The sequence below is a fragment of the Neolamprologus multifasciatus genome, chromosome 22 (genome assembly GCF_963576455.1).
Source record: "Neolamprologus multifasciatus chromosome 22, fNeoMul1.2, whole genome shotgun sequence".
NCBI classification, from domain to species: domain Eukaryota; kingdom Metazoa; phylum Chordata; class Actinopteri; order Cichliformes; family Cichlidae; genus Neolamprologus; species Neolamprologus multifasciatus.
Window position 1 is genome coordinate 6145058 of NC_140459.1, and position 27395 is coordinate 6172452.

At 40.9% G+C, this 27395-nt stretch overlaps 2 protein-coding genes and 1 long non-coding RNA gene across 4 annotated transcripts; 1 reads left to right on the forward strand and 2 right to left on the reverse strand.

Moving 5' to 3' along the window:
* The first annotated feature begins 200 nt into the window (after window positions 1-200).
* Window positions 201-2645, forward strand: LOC146492764 (uncharacterized). The gene is made up of 2 exons (XR_014871996.1): window positions 201-512; window positions 1287-2645. It is a non-coding gene; the product is annotated as an uncharacterized LOC146492764 (long non-coding RNA).
* zbtb22b (zinc finger and BTB domain containing 22b) lies at window positions 1943-18115 on the reverse strand. The gene is made up of 6 exons (XM_085148997.1): window positions 17478-18115; window positions 15294-15506; window positions 13872-14621; window positions 13434-13712; window positions 6208-13110; window positions 1943-4013 (listed from the first exon to the last, which is right to left on the reverse strand). Exons 2-5 carry the CDS (start codon window positions 15504-15506, stop codon window positions 12076-12078), a joined length of 2277 nt encoding a protein of 758 aa, XP_085005123.1. The 5' UTR covers window positions 17478-18115; the 3' UTR covers window positions 1943-4013; window positions 6208-12075.
* Window positions 18116-18210: 95 nt separating this feature from the next.
* Window positions 18211-26104, reverse strand: kifc1 (kinesin family member C1). 2 transcript variants are annotated; one of them, XM_085148998.1, is made up of 17 exons: window positions 25973-26104; window positions 24809-24905; window positions 24310-24403; window positions 23996-24049; window positions 23737-23820; window positions 23220-23412; window positions 22941-23106; window positions 22654-22821; window positions 22328-22441; window positions 22087-22173; window positions 21806-22003; window positions 21232-21396; window positions 20959-21097; window positions 20579-20718; window positions 20412-20485; window positions 20183-20258; window positions 18211-18883 (listed from the first exon to the last, which is right to left on the reverse strand). In XM_085148998.1, exons 2-17 carry the CDS (start codon window positions 24890-24892, stop codon window positions 18839-18841), a joined length of 1881 nt encoding a protein of 626 aa, XP_085005124.1. In that variant the 5' UTR covers window positions 24893-24905; window positions 25973-26104; the 3' UTR covers window positions 18211-18838. The 2 variants fall into 2 exon arrangements, with proteins under 2 accessions (XP_085005124.1, XP_085005125.1); XM_085148999.1 differs by lacking the exon at window positions 25973-26104 and adding an exon at window positions 25900-25918.
* Between the last annotated feature and the right edge of the window lie 1291 nt (window positions 26105-27395).

A 27395-nucleotide genomic window follows, 5' to 3' on the forward strand; every position in this document is an offset into this window, starting at 1 on the left:
TGGACACCTGTCCATGCAAATCAGGGTCAGCTGATCTTAAATCACTCAGTGGAAGATGTTTTTGTAACAGCCACTTAAATGTAAATGTTTCTGGTTTCTGGAGGTCTTGAAGAAGAGGAGGACATTTTTACATTAAAGCCATATTTACACTTTTTCATGAGAAAAAGTGTAAATATGGCTTTTTTTATGAGAAGGCTGTGTTCTCCTTTCACGTTTAACCACATCTCAGCATTGACTAGAAGGATATATACACGTTTTTACTGTGTGGATGATAAATGAACTACTGATGGTGTATACAGATTACTGAATGAGTGAAGAAGAGCTGATGTGAGAAACAGCCTGTGTAGATGTCAATAACTCTGCTCTGTTATGAATCTCTGAGTGCAGATGGCTGGTCTCTGGTGGATCACTGTGACGATGGTCTTCTGTCTGTCTGCTGGACGTTTGGCTGAAATAGACTTAAAACAGCTCGCAGGACTTGCAAATCAGATAATGACAAATATCAGAGACGGGTAAGTCAGCATCATCTAAAGTCTCTAAAACTAAATATTTTATTATTACTTGTTTTCATGTGCAGTCAGGGCTGTTTGGTAAGCTCGGCAGAGCTTAGCTATGTAATAAGGTGGTGAAATATGGTTTCGCGCAGAGGTATTATAGTTAAAACTAAACTAAAAACTAGGACTAGATTTATTTTTTTAGAATATAACTGACATGATTTTGTGAATTTGGAAAACTGACTAAGATACAATCAAAATATAGAGGAAGCATCTGTAATGATTTCCTTACCTCCTCCATACAATAATAACTAAAAACAATGCTCTATAGATTTCTTTTTACAGTTTATAGTTTATTTATCACCTTGTTGCATGTAATGATGTCTCTGTAATTATTGTTGGTCTGATAATTTATTCATCCTGTCTCAGTTCTTATTTCCTGCTGCTCTTTCTACATAAATAAAGCTGATATAAGAGAGCAGAGATGTAGAGAGGACTACAGCTTCATCCAGTCTGGCTTTGTTTCTGGGGACGTTTAGCACCCTGCTGGGCTGAAAATAATGACATTATTATTATTATGATATATTTATATCTTAACTTTGTATCACTTAATTTTTGATTTATTGTTCTTTATGTAAAAAGAATTTCCCATAATATTCCTGTCAACAACAACAGTGTACATGTAATAACACACATCTGACATGTATGTTAGCCATCTTTACGAACTCATAAAGCCCTCTATACACCGTTTTAACGTGTGTGTGTGTGTGTGTTTATTCTCTTTTGTGACAGGTACAAAATTAAAGGAATGTATGCTGTGGCTGCAAGTATTCCAAAGGATGAAAACCAAGTTTCCTATGACCTCACAAAGGTGATGCCAAACCAACAGACACAATGGAAAGACGGCATCCTCAGCACTCCTAGACTTGTGGTAGCCCAAATAAGACACGTAACCCCTAGGCCACCGAGAAGTCCGTATACTGAACATGCTGAGTGGCGTGTTCTGCAGAATCTACAGCTTGTAGGTTACCCTGGTGATTTGTTGGTCTTCTTCTCTCATGCCTCTCCATGTAATGAAAGGTGTGCAAATCCAGATAACAATTTCAGGATCACTGATAGGCTCAGCAGTCTCTTTAATAATAGACATGAGTGGGGTGCAAAGGCGTTTGTGTTTAACACTTTATTCAAGCTACATGAGGGGGACATTAATTCAAACACGATACGTGCGGCCCTGACAAATATTAGGGTAGCCATTGGTCGCCATAACATATTTCGCTGTTACAAGCCTGATAATGGTCCTTTCCGTTGCATCAAATGCTTCAGTAGTAATCAGATTGACCCAAACTGTATCTCACAAGAAGGAACGTTTAAAATAAGTGAATAAACAAATGTTTTAGAAGCCAAAGTCTCCACTCGTTCACTTTCTTTCTCTAACATGGAATTTACATTCTGAGTGATAACTCAGCAATTTAAGGTCCAGCTAGGTTTATATTTGTCTTTGCTAACTGATACAAGCCATAAATCGCTATTTTTATTCTCATTTTTAAAATAATGCAGCTCAGTTTAAAGGGAATTGCCCTAAAACCTCTGACGATAATCGTGCTGAAACTGATTTGACTGTAACAAATTTATATCGAATGGCTCGAATCGAATTGAATTTTACTGCTTAAACAAGCAGAGCCATAAATCCCAGTGAACCTGGAGAGCACCATTTATGTGCTTTTTCACTCACTGTTCATGTTTATTTGAATCCCCGAGGATTCGAACAACCAACCAGAAACTAAGTACATACATAAGACTCACCTTCAACATTACACATGATTAGTAAACATTATCAAACATAATTTGTTTTGTTAACAGTAGATTATTTACTAAAAGTTAATCACCCATCAATTTACCATTTATTAAGAATAATTGTTGTGAAGTGTTACTTTTGATGTGTTTTTGGTGCTTTTATTTTGAATATTTGCAGCTTCACTTTGAGTGACACCTGGAACTGAACCTGTAACGTCCATGTTAACTGAAGAGAAAGTTGATAGAAAACTGCAGTCTGTATTTACATCATTTTAATGGAGAATAGATGTTTTTACATCATTTGTGTCTTTAAAGCCTGATGAAATCTTCTCTGATTAAAGCTTCGCTCAGCAAACATTCACGTCTCAGTGTGTCAGTCATTTCAAACCAGCTTTAACCTTCATGGTGTCACTGAGCCTGTCTTTCTGCAGACTGCTCTTTAACAAGTACGATAACTTTCTTAATGTTTTATTGTTCTATGTTATATTTCTAATAACTACAGGTGTAGACAGATCGTTTTTAAACATCCAGTACACAACAATGATAGTAAAACCACAGCGTTGCTTCATCGTCCTCCACTTCTCATTTATTTTCTGAACTAAAAATCACCACCTGCAAATTCAGCTTCTTGATCAAACTTAAATGGTGTGAATATTCAAAATATGCAGCATCAGTAAAATCATACAAGAAACATAAAATATATTTTAATTAACTAGTGAAGTGTTTTAGCTCATTATGAAGATGCTGTATTTGATTATTTCTATTTTCTTTGTGTACTTCACAAAATTTAATGTGAAATGAGGTTTTACTTTATGATGGTTTTTGATGGTCAAATTAAAAGAATAAATATTTGTTCGAGTCACTGTGGAGACTCTCAGGAACATATACATTAATTCACTAACATTAACATTAAACACTGAAGTGTTAAACATTAAAGTATTGTTTACACTTTACAACTGTGTTATTGTCATGATGGGCTGTGTGGCAGGCAGGAGGGTGGACCCAAAATGCAGGACTCTTGGAGACGGGATTCAACCTCGAAACGCAGCTTTTACTGCTGGAAAAATCCTCGATAACTTAAACTCACCAAACCAAAACTCAGAACATCGGTACTACGGACTGAACTGGAACAGAGAAACTAAACAGGGACAGGAGACAAAGCACGTAGAGGGTACGACATGACAACAAAGGAAAACACAGGGCTTATATACACAGGGGAGTAATCAGGGAATGGGAAACAGGAGGGAGACACAGCTGGGTGAAATTAGGGCTAACGAGACAGGGGGGAAGTAAAACTGAACACACTGACATCAGACATGAACCTTCAAAGTAAAACAGGAAACAATCTGCAACGACGCAGACTTGACAGAAAATATAACCCGTAACACAAAATCAAACCAGCACAACTCAAGAATCAGAACATAAATCACAATCCAGAAAAACACCAAAGCATAAGAAACACAAAAAGCTCGGTCAAAATGAACCGTGACAGTCATGAGGGGAATTTAAGATATGCAGCAAAGAAACCTTGCATCACATTATTTTCACAACTGATTAATATTGTGGTTTCTTTTGTTTTACCTCATTGGATTTCTTTTAATATATAACTAGGTGACAAATGAGAGGACAAAGACAAACCTCTGACTCCTTCAGTGAGGCGATAGGATGGCTCTGCTTTATTGTTGAAACAGGCTCGGCTTGTGTTACAGGGGCCAGGTTGCAACACTGATGGAGTCAAGAAAACAGAAAATGATTAGACATGTTGTGGTGTGCTGCTGTTGAATACTGCATCATTATAAAGGAGGAGTTTGTGGCTCTGACTGCGACTGTCAGACCAAAGCTTTAGTGAAATAAAGAGTCTGGATTATTTTAGATTCTTCAGATGATTAAACTGCTCGCTGATAAATTTCAGCGTTCTTCTGAGCAGCTCCCAGCGCCTACATGCCTGCGTATGAATAAAACACTGTAATTGGTTACAGTTTATTCTGCCACAGGATTATTTGTATCTGCTGAAAAGCCTCTTGGTTTGTAGCTGAGCCACCCGGGGAAGAGGAAGTGCAGCCTGTGGTTTAAGCCTGAAGTCGTCCATTTAGCAAATGTCTTGTTTTATCTTATCAGCACGCAGCAGAGAGTTCACAAGAACTACAGAGGACACTTCCTCTTTGTGCATGACACAATTTTTATATGATCCGCCTGTACTGGAATAATAGTAATAATCATTATTGTTACATGTAAATACACATGACGCAGCATGAAAACAGATCAAATGTAGAGTCACCGTGGTAACGACACAAGAAAAAAAAGAAACCTGAAACCCTGAAGTACAGCTGCCTTTAAGAGCAGACATTTCTACACTTGCTCCTTGTTTTTAGACATTTTTAGGTTTCATATCTTGAAACATCAAAATTTGTCCTTGAATATCGACAGATATTGAAATTTGTATAAACAACCACAATCTATTTTCCCTCTTCCTTTTGTTGCAATAAAACAAACCCAAACAGCAATAATAATAATAATAATAATATCTCCTGCTCACGTGTAAACTAAGGCACGACTTCTCTTATAATCTCCAATAAACATAATAAAGTTGGTGGCTTTAAAGAAACCAAAGGAAGGATTCTTAAATGTATGAGAGGAGATTTCCAGACAAAAATACAAAATAAAAACAGACTGATGAAGATGTTGTGACCAAGATGTTTTTAGAGCCACAAAAATGTTGTTAAATGAAAAATAAATAAAAGACACACACTAGTAGCAGCTTTTTTCTAAATAAGATCACAAAAACCAGAATTAAATGTAATTAAAACATCATGTTAAACAAAGAGGGACGTGTGGTCACGTGAACGAGCAAAGATGCCTCGTCTGGGAGAACAAGCACGTCCTCACACATGTGTGCGCAAAAAACAAGCCAGTCTATTACTGCCAGTGTTGGTCAAGTTACTTAAAAAAAAGTAATCAGTAACTAATTACTGATTACTTATTTTCAAAAGTAATTAATTACTTAGTTACTTAGTTACTTTTTAAAAACATGATTTACAACCTGAATAGGTGATAAAGTGATAGATCTTTCAGCCCAATTCTACTTTTTCTACATAATCCATCATACAAAATGTAATCAAATGGAAAAGTCTCTTTTTAAAACTTGTTTTATTAGTTTTAATCTTTTAACTTTATGCATCAAGCAAATATTTAATTATATGCACCATTCTCTGACTGGAAGAAATTTGTTTAATATTTAAACCTATTTTCTGCACATTCCAGCACATAAAATAATTTTTTTTGTGTGTGTTTACACTCACTCTTTCAAATAGATGCAAGTAAAACACAGCAGAAAATAAATAAAGTCAAAGACTAGCGGTTCTGTTGCTCTATTTTCACCTGTAAAGCAGGAGTGGGGTAGGCGGAGGTTTACCCTGGTGCAGGTGTGCCGCGGTCAGTGGAAGAATCCGCGAGTTTCTCTGTGAGTTTCCCATTACGTCATAGCGCACTCGGTGCTTGATTGGAAGTTTAGGGTTTTTTTTCTCTGTAAAAAGAAGTTTTCTTCCCACGCACAACGGACACTAATGTTTTTGACACTTTTTATGGAATCAAACTCAAAGTAAGGTCAGTACTTCCACGCTTTAAACGCTGCACGCTCATACTCTCTCCCACACTCGATATATGATCCATTGTTGATCTGCACACAGCTGTTGTCAGGAACGTCGCACTCGCTTACGTCACTGTCATGAGACATTCTCACAAAAAAAATCACGGTTTTAGTAACGCAGTAACGCAGCGTTCCTACGGGAAAGTAACGGTAATCTAATTACCGTTTTTGCAATAGTAATCCCTTACTTTACTCGTTACTTGAAAAAAGTAATCGGATTACAGTAACGCATTACAAGTAACGCGTTGCTGCCCATCTCTGATTACTACTTACATTTAACAAGAGTAACGACCGAGGGCATCAAAAATATTATGAAAGCCGAGATAACCACGGTCACTCTTAGAGAGACGCCGAGCAGACGCCACACAGACAGGGCCGAGCCAGCTTCCTGTGAGGAGACACTGCACCAGTGTAACGCACACTGTACAGACAATAATGACAAAATTAACATAATTATTAGATGACTCACTTGTGTTTGAAATCAATTAATGCAGCTTTAAATGTTCCATAGCAGCAGAAAAGAAAACGACTTAGAAAGCTTAGTGGTGATGCAGCACGTCTGTTTACATGCAGCCTGATGAACGTCATCAAAGAGAAGGAGTAAAATGAAATCAAACAAAGGTTATTTTCACCAAATAATTTATTAATCCATCATTTCGTTACAAGGTGGAGGACAATACTGATGTACTGTAGTTTAATACATTATTAGTACCACTCAGGATTTACACGTCATTTTCTGTTATCACTGTTCAACAATCAGCTGGTCAGTCAGAGGACACGAAGGAAGTTTCATGTATGAAAATAACAAAAATACTAAAGTCGGGTTTTCAGCAGCAACTCTGAGATTCTTCCATCGTTTCTTTTCTCTCAGTAAAAATATTTTGAGCTCCTTTTTTCATGTGATGGAGACTGATGGTTTTTAGTTTCAGTACAGTTTAACGGTGAAAGCTGCAGGAAACAGAATAACAACATCTACACTCATCATTTCAACCCAGGCAGTAAAGGCATCGAGATCTGCTCAGACCCGTCACACACCGGAGGGTTGAAGCTGATAAATACTGTGAACCATCTTTGGTCTGGAACCTGTTTTGTTTTCAGAGGAAACAAATCTGCATTTAAAGATGTTCAGGTGACAAAAGAAGCTCGAATTATCAGAGCGGTCTGAGCAGCTTTCAGGAACAAACACGTCCATGCAGAAAACATGTTCTTCAGGTTTTATCTTCTTCTTTGTCACATTATGAATTATTTTCAAAGCAGCTTTGCCTTTTGTTAAAACACATCTCTTATTTAACACATACTTTATCAGATACACAGACATATTTGACCTTCCTGTATCAGTTTACACCACATGGAAACATTAACTCTGACGTCCTGAACATAATCCAACATCAACGACTCCTGAAGTAAAAATTACCGTCAGTACAAACAGGTTCAAACAGGTTGAGTTTCTGTGAACATAAAACTGGATGAATAAACAAACAAATGAACTACTTGTTTTGGTCACATGACCGTCACGTGTAAAGTGTTCAAATGCATTAATCTCCACATTTAAACATGAAATCATCATATTTAGACGTCTCTCACACAATCGCTGAGCTGTCTCTGCAGCCGTTCAGCAGTTGACAAAAACAAACGGGATCAAACCCAAACAACCAAATCTGAGTCATACAGGAAACTCTGGAGGTCAAAGGTCACTGTACAAAAGCCAACAGTCTGCACCGAGTCTGAGCTCCAAACCTGCGTATAAAACATCTAAGCTGAGCCTTCACAGAAGGTAAAACATTCACTCTGAATCTCTTTGAGCTGGAAAACATCTCTAAAGGCTAAATATTCATGAGGTCACCAATACCTGCTCTGTGCTGCACGTCTGATTTTCATAAACACACACAACTATCACACTGCTGCAGATGTGTGTAACAGTAACACCTGTATGACCAGAGGGCGGCACAGCTCTTTGAAAGGAAAGTCACTCAGAAAAGACTGACTTATTGATAAACATAATAACACACCTCCCGTCATGGAAAACGTTTCTCTTTAATTGCACTCATTTTGTATTTATCACTGTAATTTTCTCTTTTATCTTCACTCTAGCACAGACCTGAAAACCTTTCAAAATAAACTAAACAATCAACAGAATGTGAATAAAAAGCTCCAAAACATCTGGGTCTAAAACATCTGCATACTCATCCTGCAGACTGGGCTGTTCTTCAGTGCAATACCAATTCGTACCACAAGACGGCGCACTGTCTCAACATTAACTTTATTTGGGGAGGTAAGCCATAAAGATTAGTTCTTTTTATAATAGAGGTCTGAAAAGGGTCAAATCTTCGAGGGTAAATGGGATTCAGGCTGAAGAACTGCTCACCTGTGGTTTAACACACCTGTTTGTGTTTTCAGCAGCAATAAAACGGTCCCTAAACGCCTCACGCAGCACTGACGCTGTAAAGTCTCAGCACACAGTAAGTACTGCACTTAAACCACAGCGGCTCTAAAGAACAATCTGTACAGTGAAACTATGAGGTTACATTTAAACTAACTGATCTGAGTTCAGTGTTTTTTTGCTTTTTTTGTGAGTGAACAAAGAAAAACTTCAAACTTCTGCAAGCAACATGTAAATAAACAAAAACAATGCTTTCCAAAAAAACAGTCCAAAAGTTCAAGACTATTTTTACTTAATTAATGAAATAATTATTTTTTTAATAATTGCATCAAACCAGTTAGTAACATTTAAAAACCACACTGAGGAAAATATCCGAAAATTAAAATTAAAGCACGACTCACTGCAGACCTCTACATTATGTTTTAAATACTATTAGGTTCTTCTACATATAGAGACCCACCAAAGATGTAAAGTAAGTATATATAAATCAGCTTCCTCCCTATGAGCTCAATAATAACTAATATTATTATGTTTTTATGGTAGCCTGTTAGCTTTAAGGGTTAAGCAGTACAGCAATGATGTCATTGTTCCCTCATCAATGTGCAACATTTTTAAAATGAAGCTCCAAAATCTAATCGTCTACTCCCAAAAAAAAAAAGCCCTGTCATAAAAAATTATTAAATTATGTTTTATAATTGTGCATCTCAGAACATTTGAATATCACGACTATCAAATTTTCATATATTCCATGTTCATATTCATTACACATAAAGTGAAATATTGGAAGCGTGTTTTCAAACTGTGATGATTATTATTAACGTTCAGGCTGCTCTGATGGCGCTCTTCAGCTCGTCTGGTCGAGTGTTTCTCGTCAGGTGAGCTCGAGGACCAATCAGAGAACAACGTGGTCATCAAACCATTTGGCTTGAAAAGAAAACCGACGTCTCCATGAAGCTCTTAGATGGAAGCTGACGGCTGTGTAGATGACAGATGACATCACAGACTGCAGAAACATTAAACAGCTTGGACTCTGTGCATCTCTTCACTCTGCCTCCGTCATTTCCAAATAAAATGTAAAATTTACTTTCATCTGAACGACAGCCCTGGTCTTTTCTCCTGATCCTGGGAAACACTTCTGTTGTCTCGGGTTCAGTAGTGGGAGCTTCTCATTCCTGGAGCCTCTTTCGGGTTCTTCAATCGACTTTTCTCAGTAATCCTCTCAAAGCCGTGCTCATCTCTGTTGCTTCTCCAGATTTTCAGTTTTTTTCATTCAGCCAGCTTCCTGGTAATATGCTTCCATAAAGGCATGAAAAATTACATGTAATGAATACAGAATATGTGAAGATTTTCTCCATTTGAATTATGAAAAAATAAACTTTTTAATAATATTCAAATTTTTTGAGATGCACTGGTATAACGCCGTCTACTAAAACCTTCATTTACAAACTTCTGGAACACATTTTCCTCAAAGAACCTTTAAAGAAATTTTAAAAAGGCAGAAAAAGTGTGATAATAATAAAAATATAATTAAAGACAGAAATCTCTCTTCATAACAAACAGAATTAAGGATATTTGACTCTCAGTGTGCAGAACAGCTGCTGAAGATGAGGTTCAGTCTTCACCCGCCTCCATAACTTTATCTAAATGTGCTGTGAGACACTCAGAGGAGGTACACTGTGTAGCTTAGACAAGACCTCAGTGAACTAAACATTACTGAACAGATGGCTGCAGGGTAGGAGGGTAGAGAAACTCTCACAGACTTCCTCCTCTGGAAAATCAGATCAAACAGCATCTGCATCTAAACGTCGCTCCCGGCCTGATGAGTAGATGACGTATATTTCTATATATTTACAGCAATAAGAATATTTTATACTCCTCAAAGCCAAAAAACTCTGCAAACAACAAAGTAATAAAGTGAAAGCAGCAGCAAAACAGTAAGTTAGTCGCCTCCAGCTGTAAAAGCTCCAGAGGGGAAGTGATCAGTTACAGGTAGTGTTTGTGTTTGTGTAGAGCTGAAATAAATTTAGCTTCGACTTTTGAACTTCTACACGCGAACATGTTTGAAGGTCACTGCTGAGTCAGGCTCGAGCTGTACACGTCAGTCTAAAGAAATATTCCTCCCTTCATGCATGACTGAGATCAACGGGCTTCCCTTTGTGACGGCGCGACTGAAGCTTCAGCTACAATAAAGAACCACGTGTAAATCAAACGTAGGTTTAAAGTCCAGTTTGCATTTTGTTGCTACAGACTTCAACTTTAACGGTGTAACTGTGGTTTGTGCTGGATGTTTCAAAGCTTTTATTTTGTAGTGTATTTGCTGATGTTTGCTGAGCTTCAGTTTGAGGCCAGCAGGTGTTTTACACTCTGAGCCCAGTGATCTGCAGACCATGCAAGAGTTTATTATTTATTATCATTTATACCAAACGCAAAAGCCCGGGCATGAAATGCAGATTATTTCAGAGATGGGATAAACATGTCAAGGCCATCCACCCATTTTCTGAGTTCAGTCACCTCCTCAAGCTCATCTGGTTCTGCCCCGAGGCCTCCAACCAGCTGTTTAAAGCCTGGTACAAAGTTATCTTGCCTTCTATTAATATTTCCCCCTTCATATCAATTGTACTCCATATAACTCCCTTCATTAGATTTTACAAAGTCCCAAAGTTAGGATGTGTCTCCCTAAACTGACGGTACTGACTGTAGCTTACAGGCCTCACAGCGTCTGAGTGAACTGTGTTTATGAAGCATTTTTAATAAAAGTATCAGAGAATTAAATAATTTATCGTATCTTAAATTATTAGTCTGTTATGAGTCTAAATAGCAGAAATCTGTGCCTATTTATATATATAGGGTTTCCTCATGTATGGTGTGCTCCTTAGTCAGTAGTTGGGAGTAGCTAGAACATGTCACGGTGGCTGTGTCCATCTTCTGCGTACAGTCTATTTGCTACACGTGGCTCTTTGTTTTCTCGGAGCTGAATCCTCAGGCTGGGCTTCAAACTGGTGCCAGCAGCATCATCTGAAACAACATGGCAGTGCTGAGTTTGGTCTGTTTTGTGGGTCTGAGGCAGGAAAGTCTGCAGGGTTGCTGCTGCTGTGAGGAAAGTTTGTAAAAACACAAATCTGCATTTTTCTTGGTTCAAACAAACGTTTAGCGTCTGATTAAGTCAGCTGAGAGTTTCATGAACCCCCAGAGCTTTAAAAAAACAAATATTTTTTTCAGGTTCAATTTGTTTTTGCAGATTTATGTTTTTTTTACTCTAATCGTAGCAAATATATCACAAAACAATACTGCAGAAAGTCACAGCAATTCAGAACAGCCATTTTTCTACTCTACTGAGACTATAATGTCCCCACAGAAGGTGACGGTTAGAGAAGCGCTGTCTTTTAGTTTTTGGTTTCCTCCGGACGCACGCGCATATTCTTCACTCGAAATAAACGAATCGTCTCGGGCGTTTTAAACAAATACTCCGAGACAGAAGGTCCGCTTCTACCAGGCCACGATTCAGAGTGTTGTGAACTGCGGACAACAACAAGTTTCACACGTTTGTCTCAGAAACACCACAGCAGATGAGTGGAAACTCAAAGGAGGTCCTTCGGGTTGTGCGTGTCCAACGGGAGCCTCGCCTGTTTTTTACTCGACCTCTGTTTGAAACCTGTCGGCAGTTAAAAGAGTTTCAGAGTTTCTCACTGAGCTTCTTCTTTTCAGAGCAGCAGCTGTTTGCTTGGAAAGAGGCGCCCGTTGGATTCGACACACAATTTGGTTTAAGTCACGCTACTTTCATTGGCACTGACCTCGCACACGTCTTCCTCACACGCACCCCGACCCAACCCCAGACCGCCAAACATCACAGATCCCTGGCTCTGGGAGACCGCCCCGAGGAGCGCCCCTGCAGCAGCGGCCATGTTGTTGCTCAGAGCGGCACTGCTGCTGTTACCGCCGCCGTGCTGCGGGGACAACACTGACGTTCCTCCCCTCGCGCCACCTCCCAGGACGCCTCCCTGCCCACCCTCACCTGCAGACAGGAGGAGGTGAGGGGAGGAAATCAGATCTGGACCATCCTCACCTCCTCCTCCGCCTCTCCTCCCTCCGTCGCTGCCGCTTCCACCTTCGCCGCTCTCTCCCAGCCCGCTGCGCCTCTCGCAGTGCGAGCGGTGCCTCATGAAGCTGTCGCGCCACATGAACTTCTTGCCGCAGCCGAGGCAGTCGTACGGCTTCAGGCCCGTGTGCGTCTTCATGTGCTCGGTGAGGTGATGCTTCATCTTGAACTTCTTGGCGCAGACGGGGCAGTGGAAGGGCCGCAGGTCCAGGTGCATGTTAATGTGGCGGTCCCTCATGCTTTTGTGGGTGAACGTCTTACCGCAGTGACACATGAACACTTTCCCTGAACCCCCAGAGCCGCCGCCACTGCTGCCGCCTCCGATTCCTCCGCTCTCTGTGCCATCCACCCCCAAACCACCCTGCACCGACAGGTGGACCGCACCGTGCTCCATACTGGGACCTTTGAAGGACGACCCTCCGATCATACCGCCTGCCATCCCCAGAGGCGGCGCGCTAGCATCCAGCGGGAGTCCGGAGGCCTGGCTGTACAGCAGGATCTGGTTTCCCTGCATGTCCAGTGGGAAGAGCTGAGCCCGAGCCGAGGCTGCAGACTGAACCTGACCCAGCAGCGCCGAAACCGCCCGGTTAGCGTTCTGGTTCTGACCCGCAGCGCTGTCGTGAAGATGTTGCGCTAAAGTTTGGTCCATGAGACTTCCTTCAAACTTGAGGTAGTCCTCTGAAGACTGGCAGTAGTCGACCTACACACAGGGAAACATATTAGAAGTTAAGATTATATAAAAATATCTGTCAATCGAGTTTATTTGTAGAGCAGATGCACAAATCAAGAAAGTTTTCTGTTAAAAATTATGTTTTTTACACATTCTGGTTGCTGTAACTTATTTCAACTAAAGATAGAAATTCTTTGTGTGGCGTTTTAGCGCCCTCTACTGGTCATATGCAAAACCACCACAGCACCAGCTTACAACAGGTCTGCGTCATTATTTCTACAAACCAAACCGCCCCTCAGCTACTGTCAGGATAATTAAAGCTGTAATCTGATTACACTACAGTTCCAGCTCACCTGTGACTCCATATCGTTCTCCGCTCTGCCCCCGAGCTCGCCTGAAAGGCTCCTGACGTTCGAGATGTTGAAGTTGCTCCTTTCCCGCTCACGTGCCAGCTCCATCTCCCTCTCATCCTCGTCCTCCTCGTCTTCTCCTCCTTCCTCCCCGGAGACCACGATCAGGTCGTCGTCCTCTGTCCGTTCGGTTTTCACCACCACCCACTGCTTGCGAGGCATGATGCTGGGCTGGCTGTAGGTGGGACGCTTCTGCAGCGGCAACGCAGAGTCCTCTCCGTCCTTTTATTGAGATATTTCACATTATGTACAGAAAACACAGGATACGAACAAACAAAACTGTAAACACTAACTCGATTATTAAAGTTCAACTTTTCTTTCAAAATAAAAGCTCTTCGTACAAATTAAAGGTCGACTATCTTCAGGTTGCTCAGACCTCACCTGATAGGATGAAACCCCAAAGCTGTCGCTGACCCCGACCTCCTGCTCTGACACTGAGCTCATCTTCTTCCTCCTCCCGCTGCCTCCTCCTCCTGTGCTTCCTCGTTTCCTTTGATGGTACAGCACCTCCTCCTCTTCCTCCTCGGCTTCCTCTTCCTCCTCAATAAGGAAGGCTTCTTCGCCTCCTGATGGAGTGCAGTAGCTGGGGGTGTTGTTAGCCCCGCCTCCATCCCCAGAAGCTCCGGTCGCAGCCGCGCCACCTCCCCCAAAGCTGCTCCCGTCCCTGGGGCTGAAGTAGTTGGTGCTGCTGGGTGATTGGCTCTCGCTCACCGACGGGCGGCTGGGAGGCTGGGAGGCTCGCGGGGGCTCGTTAGACTCCCCAACCTGGACTTGACCAACACTTCCAGCACCAGCAGCTCCATTACCACCACCTGCTCCACCGTCACCATTGCTGCTGCTACAGCCAGAGTTGGCTGATCCTCCAGCTCCACTTATTCCATCCTGCACAGCCCCACCTCCTCCACCTCCGCCGCTCCCTCCTGCCGCCGCGGCTCGGCCCTCCTTCAGTAGCTCCGTGCATTTGTCCACAATGTGCCACATCTGCAGGACGCTGCCCACTGTGAGGTAGTTGACGATGTCATCGCGGAGCATCCGGAGCTGACCCGTGTAGGCGCAGCTCAGCACGCTCTCAAACGCCAGCGGGTCCATCACTGCCGGGATGGAGACCGTGGACATGTTCTTCAGTAGTACCTGGAGGCAGATGGAGATCAAAACATCACATAATGAAGCTTTTTCATTTTGTAACGATCCCTCCTGCCTCCTCCTCCTCTCCCTCATCAGTCCAGCTCCAAGTTATTTTCTGGTGTACACAGACAGTCAATCTGTCTGCCAGCCCCTCAGACAGGTAACAGGGGTCTGATGAAACCTCCCACCAGTTTCACTAAGCAGATATTTGGCAGATGACTGAGGCTCTCTCGAAAACCAATAATTACAGCATAAAAAAGCACAAGTAAAGTGTTTGTGTGAGGCTGCTGTCACACAGTACGTCTTTATTATCTTCTAACTCTGAGCTCCCGTATAATTAACCTGCGTGACTGTTCACATCTATTCTGTCTCGCCTCGTTTATTCTGTTTGTCTGAGGTAGAAATAAAAAGCGGCAGATGGCTTCAAACACAGATTCACATTTTATGTCTCCAGCGTGTCAAAGACACAGATCTTGTGTTAGCAGAGAAAACTGGGAGAAAATGCAAACAAGCTGCTGATTACACAACCATGTGAGACCAACTAATCCTGTCACCTGTCTGTCTTTCTATAGGCAATCTAATGTTCTGAAGTTTTGCTCAGGCACAAACTGTGACAGCTATTCTTGTCTGGCGCTAATAAAGATCCAAGGCTGAGTGAGAGTCGGCGTGTTCATCCACCTGGTCGTGGAAGTAAGGCGAGGACGCAGCCAGGACGCAGCGGTGGGCCTTGAACACTTGTCCCTGGACATGGATGGAGAGGTCGCAGAGGCTGCCGTCCTCTCTCTGCCGGTTCAGGCTGTCCAGCACCGAGGTCTGAGCGCCGGGGAAGCAAACCTGAACCACTGAGCCGCTGCCGCTGCTGCTTCCCACCTCCATGGGCACAGACTGCATCTGTGAGGAAGAAAAACCTTCATGACTCCCACAGCCGGAGGTTAAACTTCCTGGTTTGTTACTGCTGAATGGCAGGTTGTGCTGACGAGGCTGAGGCTTTAAATCTGAGGCTTTAAATTACACGAACAGTGAATCTATTCAAGTATGGAGGAAGCTCTTTGAATGGGTCACATGACTGCACCTCTCAGGTAATTAGGTATCAAATAAAATATCATGTTAAGAAAAATGTCTGTTTTATTTATAAAAACAACTGTGACCGCAGTTTGCAGTTTGCAGTTTATTGAGTTACTGGGTTGTTGAACTAGAGCGGGACAACAGCCCTGCAACAAATCTCCACCTCGCTCACGGCAGAGGGTTCAGATCTTTCTATAAAACGTTCGCAGCTGTGCTGAAACAATCAACAGTTATTTTCCACATAAACAAATCTTTTTTTTTATTTAGTTTCTTTCATTTTAATAAATATATAAAGAGAAGAGATTGAAACTTCAAATAATTACAAAAAAAATTACAGAAAAGTTGAAAATCCTCAGAGTGGAAACATAATTTTAGCTGTGTCTTTAAAATTACACAAAATTAATGATTAAATAATCGTTACTGCTGTAATTTCTGTCAATCAGCGAATCAATTGCCGAATCTCTGATTAAATTTATGATAATTTTAGAGGTGAAGGGCTTTAAACTCAACTATGCTGGATTTCAAACAAAGTGCATCACAGAGGAATGTGACTGTAGGCAATATAAATGTAAACTTGAAGATATTTATCAGTAATTAAGGTAAACTAAGTAACATGTGATAAAATGAGCATTTGTAACCTTTATAAAAGTTTTGGTAAACATATTTATGGAAAATTTAAGGAATGACTGCAGACTCACTGATGGTGCTTATACAGCTCAGAGTAACGCTGGTGCAGTCTTACATCATCACCTACACCTGTCAGTCTTTTCTGATGTAATGATATGCAGGCAGGTTATTTAAATAATAACTATAAATTTAATGGTGACACACTTTCTTTGAACATCAGAAGTAATATTTTCCTTTAATCTGACCTTTTCATTCCAAAATTAATTACATTTAAATACATTAAATGGAAAAAAATAATGTCACCTGAAAACTCAAAGCTGTATGTTTCAGTTAAAATGGTTTAAGTTTATATATATAATCATGTTGAACTCATTGATGATGACAGAGAAACTGACTTCATTAGAGATGTTAATGCTCAGAAACACTGGAAATCTGTCCCACCTGAGGCATTAAGGAAGCAGATAGCCTCAGTTAGAGGACAGTGACAGCCTGATTTTATCACTGACAGGCTGCACATCACACACAAACTAAACTTTAGTAATCCCAAAAGTTACAGCAGCCAAAAACCATCAACACAACCTCTGACAGAAGAGCTGCAACCAGAACAGCTCAGCAACATAAACACGATTGAAACCAAAAACAGAACAAGTTAAAAACACACAAAAAAAATCAAAAAGTGAAATAAAAATAAATACTAGAGTTCAATAACAAACCTAATCGCCCAATTATAATCAGCTGCTCAGTTTATGCTGCACATCAAATATTTACTGTAGTTATGACAGCTGACATCATCGGTGTCAGTCTGAACTTCACATTAAACTCGAGCAGCACATCTGTGCAGAGCCTCCTTCATTAAACTCGTTAATTAATCATCAGAAACCCGCACAGTCCACGCCGGACGTAACCGGCAGACTTTATGGGGAGAAAAAAAAAATCAACAGCTGGACTGCACACTTTAACTTTACCGCTACAAAAGCGAAGCTGCTGGTTGGAAATGCAGCTGTGCTCGTGGTGCAGATGTTTTTTCCCCGGTGGCGGTGTTCTCCGTTCAGACAGACAAACGGCGGCATCTGGAAAACCGTCAGAGCTCCGGACTCCAATCACAGCCGCACAGATGTGACGTTAGCCTGCTAGCTAGCCCAGTCGGGCCGCCGCCGACGTTAAACTCACCGTTTTCAGTTGACACCTGAGCCCGTTACAGTCCGGCCTCTGACCGAGCGGAGGGCGGCGGGTCCTGCCGGTTCATCCAGGCCCTGAAGTTTGGGGAGCATTTTTGAGAAAAAGCTCCTCGCAGCTGATCTCCGCAGCAGCAGACAGCCACACGTCGCCTTTAAGAGCGACCCAGACAGACGAGCCAGACTTTGGCCGACACAAAATAAACTAAAAAAAAAAAAACCCTGAAAACACTCAAACATGCTGCTCATACATCACTGCTGCTGAAAACTACCGGGTTACAAACAACTAAATCTGACTGCAGGCTGGGTTTAAACTTTAACTATTTAAATACAACATATTAGATAAGAAACTTTAAAAACGTTCATTTGAAAGAAAATAAGAATATGAAGTTCAAATTTACATTTTGCACTGGACACCGAGGAAACCTTAGCCCTTACATATACTTGTGTCGTGCCTTCACAGTATGGACCAGGACAAAATTGATAATATTTAAAATGCATAAACAGCTTGCCTAACTAATAAATGGATGAATAATCATATATAACCATGTATAATCATTACAAACGTTATAAATCATTTAAAAAAAAAAAATCCTCATAGTTAACATTTACAAATATCAATACTGAAGATTACAACGATCCACATTAAGACCAGTCTGTCCATTCAAAGCAGTGAATGGCAATCCATGATGCCTTCATAACTTTAAGAAAAGAAAAAGGCAATAAAATGCAACAGCCTTTAAATTTGGTTTTATTTGTAGAGTAAATGTAATGCGTACATGTGTACATGTCAAAAATAAACATTTAATTCCCACGAAACATACTACTTGTAAAATAGCCATTATACAGTATATACAAACATAATCTAACATTGGTGAAAACACTCAATGTTACTGTCATTCACTTCCAACAGCAGGTAAACACAAGAGTTACATTAATCAAAAATCAGTAATTTCTGAGTTTACCTCTCACTTCATGCTAAAACAGCTGCTTTGAAAAAACACTAAACACTGACGCCCTGCTTTCAGAGCACAAATATAAAATATAGTCAGGAACGGCCCACTGAAAAGCTTAAATGTGTGAAATCTGCAGTGAAATCAATTTTTTTTCCTTTTTTCTTTTTATTGAAATGCACGGCAACTCCTTTTGTGGTGAAGCTAGCATTACTACACACAAGTACAGATATATGGAAGGTTTGACGCATTTTAGATTCAGACAAGTTGTTTGAAGTACTAATTAGAAGAAATGACATTTTTACATGTATAGATACTCCGTGAGCATGTCAAACTCAGCGAGCGTGGAAACCTGAGATGAACCTAAAAAGTAGAAAACTCAGGATTTTTTTAAAAATAATTTCTACTTTTTGTTGGCAGTCGCTGTCCCGATGACGCAGTCGTTCACCTGCAGGGGAGAAAACAAAACAAAATTGTCAAAAATGTTAAAGTTACAGTGAAACTTCAAATCCTTGTACACTTCAGTGGTATTTATACTGTAAACTTAATCCCTATGCTGTAAACTGACATGTAACTCTAGGAATCACTCATTTCATCCACTTTTGCCACCATTTTCCACATTAATTAGAAGAAAAAATGAATAAATAAATGAATCGATTAGCTCAAAGAAATTCCACTGCAGACGAGTGTTTTGGTGGTTAAACTGCAAAGCCAGCCACGCACATGGTGCAGGCCACTTCTGTGGGCTCTATCAGGGATTTATGTGACTAGTCGACTAATTGTCACTAGTCTGTATCAGACTTACCAGTCGTTCAATCTAATTGTTAAAATTTTAATTGATGCCCAATGCTGGTACATTGTGTTCTAAATGTTAGGCAGCGATCTGCCACCAGATGGCGCACTGTCGTTGAGAAACACCATAAATCTATCAATCTACCCTGATCTTCTTGTTAACACTGAGATCGCAGATACACGCAGAGGAAATTAGTTTTCTCAAAAGGTGGAAAACCTCTCCTTTAGGAGAGCAGTTAAGTCAATGGGGGAGGGGCTCAGAGTAGAGTCACTACTCCTTCACATCAAAAGGTGACAGCCACCCTGCCCGGGAGGTGACAGCCTCCTGGGCAGGGTGTTCCAGCTGGGCACGTCCTACCAGGAGGAGGCCCCAGCATCCTTGGTCATGCTAGCCAGTTTACATCTATCAGCTGTGGTCAGGAGTGGTCCTTCCTGCTGCCCCCACAACCTGACTAGAAAACGGCTGTATAATGTATTACTTTGTTACTAAATTTCTGCTTTTATTGAAAAGGTTGTCATTAATTTTCAACAGCCTGAATCATTCGCGCCACACTCAGTCGTACTTTTAGATTCTCAAATGATTGTCATATTTTAATAGAACATCTTTTGTAGTAATGCGTTTTCATTTGTATTTAACAGAATGTGATAAATGGTTTAAGATACCTCTGCGTCTAGTTTGACAGTTTCTATTAAGCAGTTTGAAAATTAACTCAATATCTGAATGTTCCTTAGTTTTACTTTAGTTGGTTAGTCTAATTGTTTCCCCCTCGATTAGTCGACTAGTAAATAAGACACCAGGAACATCCCTACTCTTCAGACAAAACGAGAGTATGAATTACATACCAAGGTATTAAAATGGATATGGAGTATGGCTTTGGTTTACCATAAACAGCTAATGTAAGGACATCATTAATGTACTCTGTCCAATGAACACTGGAAACAAGACTGCACTGACCTTGCTGGCAAACCTCAATGAGTTCAGAGTTTCCCCAAAGCTGTCGGGCTCCGGGGCGATGTTAACAAACATCAAGCTGGAGATAAAGACATCCAAAATTAGCGCCAAAGAATAAACAGTGACAATCTGAAGTGATGAAATCAAACTCTCAGTTAAATATTTATTGGGGATTAATTCCCTCAGTTTTATGTATCGTCATTATAAAGATTTGTGATGTCGACAAACTCACGTTTTGCTGTTTCCCCCCAAACATCCCTGCAGGAGGTAGGTGAGCTTCGAGTTCCTGTAGGGAACGTAACTCTCCTGAAACACAAAAGGCCAAAAAAAATCATTAATACTGTAAACGTAAAGAAAGCAGGTGTGACGTCTAAGACTACAGAAACTGCAGCTGCAGACCTTGTTGGCCAGAGCGGCGATAACGATGCCCAGGTTGGACAGCGAGCCGTTGATGGCGGTCATCTCTTTGAAACGGTCACCCTGAGACTGGCTCTTCACCATTCGCTCACTGCCAGCCAAGTCCACCAGGCACAGAGTGGCTACACACAGAGAAAAGCAACTCTTATAGGAAGCAGTGTTCAGTTTTTCCTAAATGTAATTTTAATACTTTACAAAACAATACTTCTTTTAGCGCTCAGGGGCTCAAACATTAACGCTGAGTCATCAGAGCAGATTTTGCACTGGTTACAGTAACAATAACTAACCAGACTCAATATTATAGATCCAAAAAGAAGAAACCACATTCCCGACGCTGGTACTTCCAGTGGGATTATACTCACATTTGCACTTGACATCCCTGCCGGCATTGACTCCCTCAATATCCAGCTGGAAGACTGAGTGGGAGCGAGACGAGCGGTCGTTCTGGGCTGTCTGGGCAGTGGAGCGATTACGATTGGCCAAAGCAATCAGACCGAGAACCTGAGAGGACGAGGGGACGTTTTAAAACATATAGAGCATCGATAAAGTTTGATGTATTTGCAACGTTTGGTAACAATTTGTCAGCCGATTTGAAATTAATTTTGTTCCGAGCTACAGATGTCTGTCTGCTGTACCTGATCCTCATTGCAGACCCGCTCATAGGTGAGATTAGTGATTGTCACTTCGTTGCTGGTTGTCTTGCGGATCTCGTGCTCAGGTCTCTTGCTGGACTTGCCGGTGTACAGAAGGTCCCTCAGGGTCTCATTGTAAATTTCGACAAAGCTCGCCGTGAACGTGAACTGAAATAAAAACTAAAATGAGCACATTCCCTCATAAACGCACCACGAGGGCACACAGCAGACTGCAGTGTGAAATCCCTCTGACGCTGAGGAGCAGAAGCAAATTAACACTAAAGTGAGACTTTTGTGGATAAAAGAAGAAAAGCACAACATTAACAGTGCGGCAGATTAATCATAAAAGCTCCACTCATATCTGTATACCCAAAATCATCTTTGGTGCTTAAGGAAATATGGCCGACTGTGGTAGAAAAGCAGTCTGGTCTTAGACGAACAACCTGTAACACTAACTACTCAAGTCTTTCAGATAGTCTGCAGTTTAAAAGCTGCTGCTCTACCACTGCGTAAAACCAAATGTAAAATTGCTACCACTGACCTTCTCTTCAGACATTCAAACACAAACCAAACCAACCTCCCAGCCTTGTTCTCCCAGTTTTCCTGCAGCTTTAAAGATCTGCTGCACAGCTCTGGGAATGACACCTCTGGTCTCGTCAAACTCGTCCCCCTCCATGGTGTACGTCTTCCCACTTCCGGTCTGACCGTAGGCAAAGCAGCAGACGTTGTAGCCGTCCAGTGCTGACTGCACCAGCAGTGAGATCTCCTCAAAGACCTGAAGATAAAGACAAATTTAGGAATTTCCTCCACGCACAGGCGGGGACCACAAAATGAAAAACAGTCAAATGGGATATTCACCTCCTGCTGGGAGGCCCGAGGACCAAACACACGGTCGAAGCTGAAGTTGTAATTCTTCTGAGTGTCAGCAGTTTTGCCCGTGTGAGACTGAAAAGCACAAAAACTCAGTTCAGTTGGTTGTTTGTGCTTCCTCTTTGTTAAGCGCATCTACGCTGACACTAACACATGTTAACTCACACAAATCAAATCCTCTGCAGCCAACAGTTTCTTTAAACATGCGTTAAGCGCTCCTCATTCTTACCTCCTCGGTTTTAGCCAGCGTTATCGCTTTATTGTCACTTGCGGCGAGTTGTATATGCTTGGGAAAGCCTCCACCTACCAGAGGACGCACTCTGCAGAACACTCTGATATTACCCTGCAAGAGATACAAGAGTGAGACTGAAACTTAATATTTTATTGGTTGCAGCAAAAGCCGAAGGATGATTGGACAAATGTGACCAGCACACACCAAAGATAACCAAAGAACAGAGAAAACATTCACATTTTGTTATCAGAGTCAGTATTGGATTTAAAGAACAATTTGTGCATATGAAGAGGCACTTTTATTGGTAATAGAGGCAAACTTGCCTTGAGCTCTTGTATGGTGTTGTGGAGCCGTCTGCGCTCCATCTCTCCGGCGTAAATTTCATCCTTCTGCTGGGCCACAGTTTCTTTCAGAGACCGAACCTCCTCCTCGGAGTCTCTGAGGTTTGCCTGCACACGGGCCAGAGTCGACTCCTGCACAGAGAGCTTCATCTGGAGCAGAAAGAACGACAAATGATATTAAGGTTCGGCAGGTCGGCCCATCTGTACGTTTATCTAGTGATAAAAAACAAGCACGGCTATTCTCAGCTGCTGTTCAGTCAATCTTTTACCTTCAGAGTCTGCAGCTCCGTCTCTTGGCTGTCTCGGAGAGTCTCCATCACTTTGTATTTCCCCTCCAAGTTGGTGAGCTCCTTCTGAAGAAAGTTCTTATCGCTCAAGACTTTCTCCAGCTCATCCTGGACTCCTGCCAACACCTGCAGCTTCCTCTCATACTCCCTAAAAATCCCAGAAGATAAAAGCAAAGTCAAGTTGTCAATGATTAACACGACAATTTCAGGAGTAAAATTCCTAACTGAACGTTTATTTTCCAAATGAAATAGTCCTCGTACCCAATCTGGCTCCTCTGTATCTGAAGCTCCTTCTCCACTTGCACAATTTTTCTTTGGCCTTGGGACACCGAGTCTTGCAGAACCTCATTTTCCTGATTCAGAGTCTTAACTTTTATTTGGTAGTTACGGACCTTATCCTCCATGTCGCTGACCTTGCCCTTCAGATCCCAAGGGTTTCGTTTTTGTGTTCCACCTGTACACAAACGCAACATTTTCAATTTGGTTTTTTCAGTCTGTTAAGAAAAACTCTTCTACAGAAGCAACCTTTAAACATCAAATGCATAAAAGATGAACCAGTGACGGCTGAATTACATTTAGGCGCTTTATGTTTATGGTCGTGTTTGCACAAACTCACTCAGAATCGTGGCTTATTTCAATTTACTGGGTCACTTTTTTCACACTTTTAAATATTTTCAAAAGCATTTAAAATTTATGGAGGGTTATTAACAAATCGAAGCCCCAAAATATAAACGTTTAGTTGTCAGAAGAAAAGAAATGAGCAGAATTCATTTCTCACCTGTTTTTGTGCCGGTGGATGCAACAGGTTGTTTCATGTTGCCTCCCTTTGATGCAGTTGAAGCTACAGACTGCTTAATGACACCTAAACAGTAAATAGATGCATTAAATGATCACATGTTCATCTGGGACCAAGCTACATAAGATATGACACTGTCCACGAACAAATTTGATAAACTTTAAACTGCTTAATCACTGCTCCAGATGAAGGTTTGTGACCACAGTGTCTAAAGTCCTGCCACATATTTAGCATTTCTTACCTCTAGACGGAGCCGCAGCTACAGTGGCAGCTCCTGCAGCTCTGAGTGGCCTAGCTGTGTTGGAGAGTGAAACAAAGAAGGACATTTTTATCAAAATGATAAGAGGACAGAAGCACAATATACAATGTGAAAACGTGTTTTACTAAATTATTTTTTAGATAAAGTTAATGCAGTTTTACTTTTTGACTGGTTTAGTTCGGGGACAGCCTTTTAATGAAATGCTTTACTGAGATAAAGTAGTTCTCCGACATAAACCAATGTAGTTTGGAGTAAAACAAAAAGATTTCAACACTCGGGATTGAGACGTTACTTACAGATAGGTGCTCGGGTTGCTGCGAGAGCAGGTCGCTTGGTACCAATGACCGTAGCCGCTGGTTTAACCGGATCTGCATCCTTACGGAGTCTCTTCTGCAAAACAAAAGACACCATTAGCATACAGTGAGAACAAACCTGAGTCTTGCGCAGGTTTCAGGGTAAAACCTTTTTTCCCCCCAAATGCACATTTGCCACACAAAATCCATCACATGGGGTAGATGAGAAGAGCTTCCATGCTGAAGTACCACAACAAGAACTCCTTTATATCACAAACCCTGCAGCTGCTGTATTGCAACCATAAGAAGAAATTTGGTTTACCATCTAAACCTTTTCAGGCAAAGCAGCAAGGCCAGCTGTGGTTTACTAGCCTTCTAAGATACCTGCATGTGCATGTGAGGATGACTCACCGCCAGCAAAAATTAAACTCACAAATACTTAACAGTAATCTAAAAGTCAGACAGTAGCAGTACAAAGGTAAACAGAAGGGTTTACACAAACCTGTGCAGGTGCCAAATCCTGGGCGTTCTCCGCGCTGCTGCACGCCAGTACCCTCTTACTTGACATTACTGGCAGGCGGGACATGCTCTGTTGTGGGCTACGAGGTGAATTATTGTTAAAACAGATACAAAGAAAAAAAACTTGTTTATTTCTTCATCATGAACAGCCACAGATTGAGTATATAAACCATTATTATTAAATTGGGCCTTTAGTGGTTGACTACAGCTGTATGCAAGGCAGATCTGTATATAGTAATGGCAGAAATCTGCCTTTTCACACATTTTTTGGACATCAAAAATGTGTAAAACCCTGTCATGATATTTAAGTAGCACATTTTTTGCGTTTAAAACCCACTCGACATTTTAACACTCTGTCCTCTGTATTAAAAAAAAAAAAGTAGTAATCCTTCGTCAAAGGAGCTTGCAAAGAAAAGTTCTTCTTCGTGTTACCCGAGTTGCAGTTGTATTTACCATTAAGCGCACAAAGAACAACAGTCACTTGCATATCATGTGCCACATTTATTTTGACAAGACAGTAACAACGTGGTAAAGCCGAGTTTTATTAAGTAGCTGTTAAAATAACGTTGGCGTCTCCGATGAGACTTGGGTGTACTAGTAACCAATACAATGGAGACAAACTAGGGTGTTGCACGGTGATCCACACCTGCTTGGATATAACACTCATATAAAAGTGCCTGCTAATAATGAAAATCAATCACACGAAAAAGTAATATTTACGTTTACAGTGAAAATCACACGATTTAGCGTTAACTCAGCTCAGATAAACTTTTAATAGACCCCTATAACAGAGGTCGGACTTTAGTAACTTACCGAGTGTGATGTGAGCCTAAACAAAGCCACTGTGTCCACAGTTTTTAGCATTTACATTAACCAAACTTAACTTGCGTAATTATTGAGTTAAACCAAGATAGAAAATCTTACTGGGACACGCTAATTTTTAAATCAGCTTCGATTAAATTACATAAAGACACCACTGACACTAAACCCCTTCGTATGATCGCTAACGTTGACTGCAGATACCCTTAGTACGAAAAGGAACTTCTACATTAAATTACAAAACTTTGCTCTTACGGTTTAAATCGAGTTCCGCCACACAAACTGCAGATTAAAACACATACTTCACTGTAATTTATGAAACAATTACCTTAAAAACAATTTCCGTGTCCGCGGGATCTCCGTCCTCGACCGTTTAAATTTGAATTGAACTACCTTGGTGAGCGTCTTGCCGTGATTGGCCGAGATAGCCCGAACCCTGCCCCCGTACGTGTGTATGCTTGTTTCTTCTTTCGGAGTTTTCTGCTTGGGCGGGATATACCCAGTGTTGCCAACTTAGCGACTTTGTCGCTATATTTAGCGAGTTTTCAGACCCCCTAGCGACTTTTTAAAAAGTCGCTAAAAAAAGACGTGAAAGCGCATATCGCTTTTACTCTCAACAAGCAGCGGGTGCTGTAACGCAGTCAGTTCTTCTTTTACTCTTATGCTGTTTTGTGGATCAGGTTTAAAACTACTTATAAACACACACACACAAAGTAACTCCACCAGAGTGCCTATTTCGGGTCACTTTTGCCGGTCAAAGCCCGGGTAAAGGAGCAGGGTTGGAATTGTGACATTACAAAAAACAATAATTGCTAAAAGAAATTTAATTTGTAGTTCTAAATAAATTCTAAATGCATTTAGGACGTTTTTTGCTCACTTTATGTCTCGTCCACGATGTTATTTCTCTCTCCAACAACGTAGGTTACAATTACATTAGCATGACCAATTATGCAAATTAGGTGATGACGTCATTTAGCGACTTCTAGCGACTTTTAGGACAGCCAATAGCGATTTTCCTTACTGAGGAGTTGGCAACACTGGATATACCCTGTTTGCATACTTGTCTCCAGTGCTAAAGGCCAAATTCTAACTGACTTATGATCAAACGAAACCCATTTTATGGGTCATTTATACATGTTATTCACTCAATTAAAAAAAAGTCGTATAATTTTAGTATATACGAATCGCTTTCTTTTTCAAGTACATTAATTTAAAATATATATAATTGTTATAATCCATTTTTTTTAGCTACATTGTTTAACATAAACATCATACGGTGGCCCGGAGGTGCAACAGGCAACTGTTTGGGGAAAAAACGCGCATTGACTTATAATTCTTAGCATTTCTATTCCAAAGCTTAAAACACAGCTTAAAACGCCTGAAAGAAGTAGTGTAAAACATTAAATTGCATGCTTTGGTATGGTTTGCTATGTTTACAGAAATATAATCTGTTCTTTTTAATTGTTTTGATAAATAATTTTTATGACAGAAACCTTTGGACTCCTTCTGGTAAGACACGTACACTCTATAAAAATCCATGTGCAGTTTGTATATGCTTTCCTAGCAAAAGCATTATTTTTCTACAAATGGAGCTAAAAGAAACACATCACGTTGTAGGTCTTGGTGTAGACAGTCTTCTAAGCATGTGAATCCTTTTCATATGATTGCTAAGCCTTTGCAGCATAGTCCACTGCAATTTCCAAACCACGTGGGGATGGTATAATCACAGATTCCCTGAACCTGAATCAAAA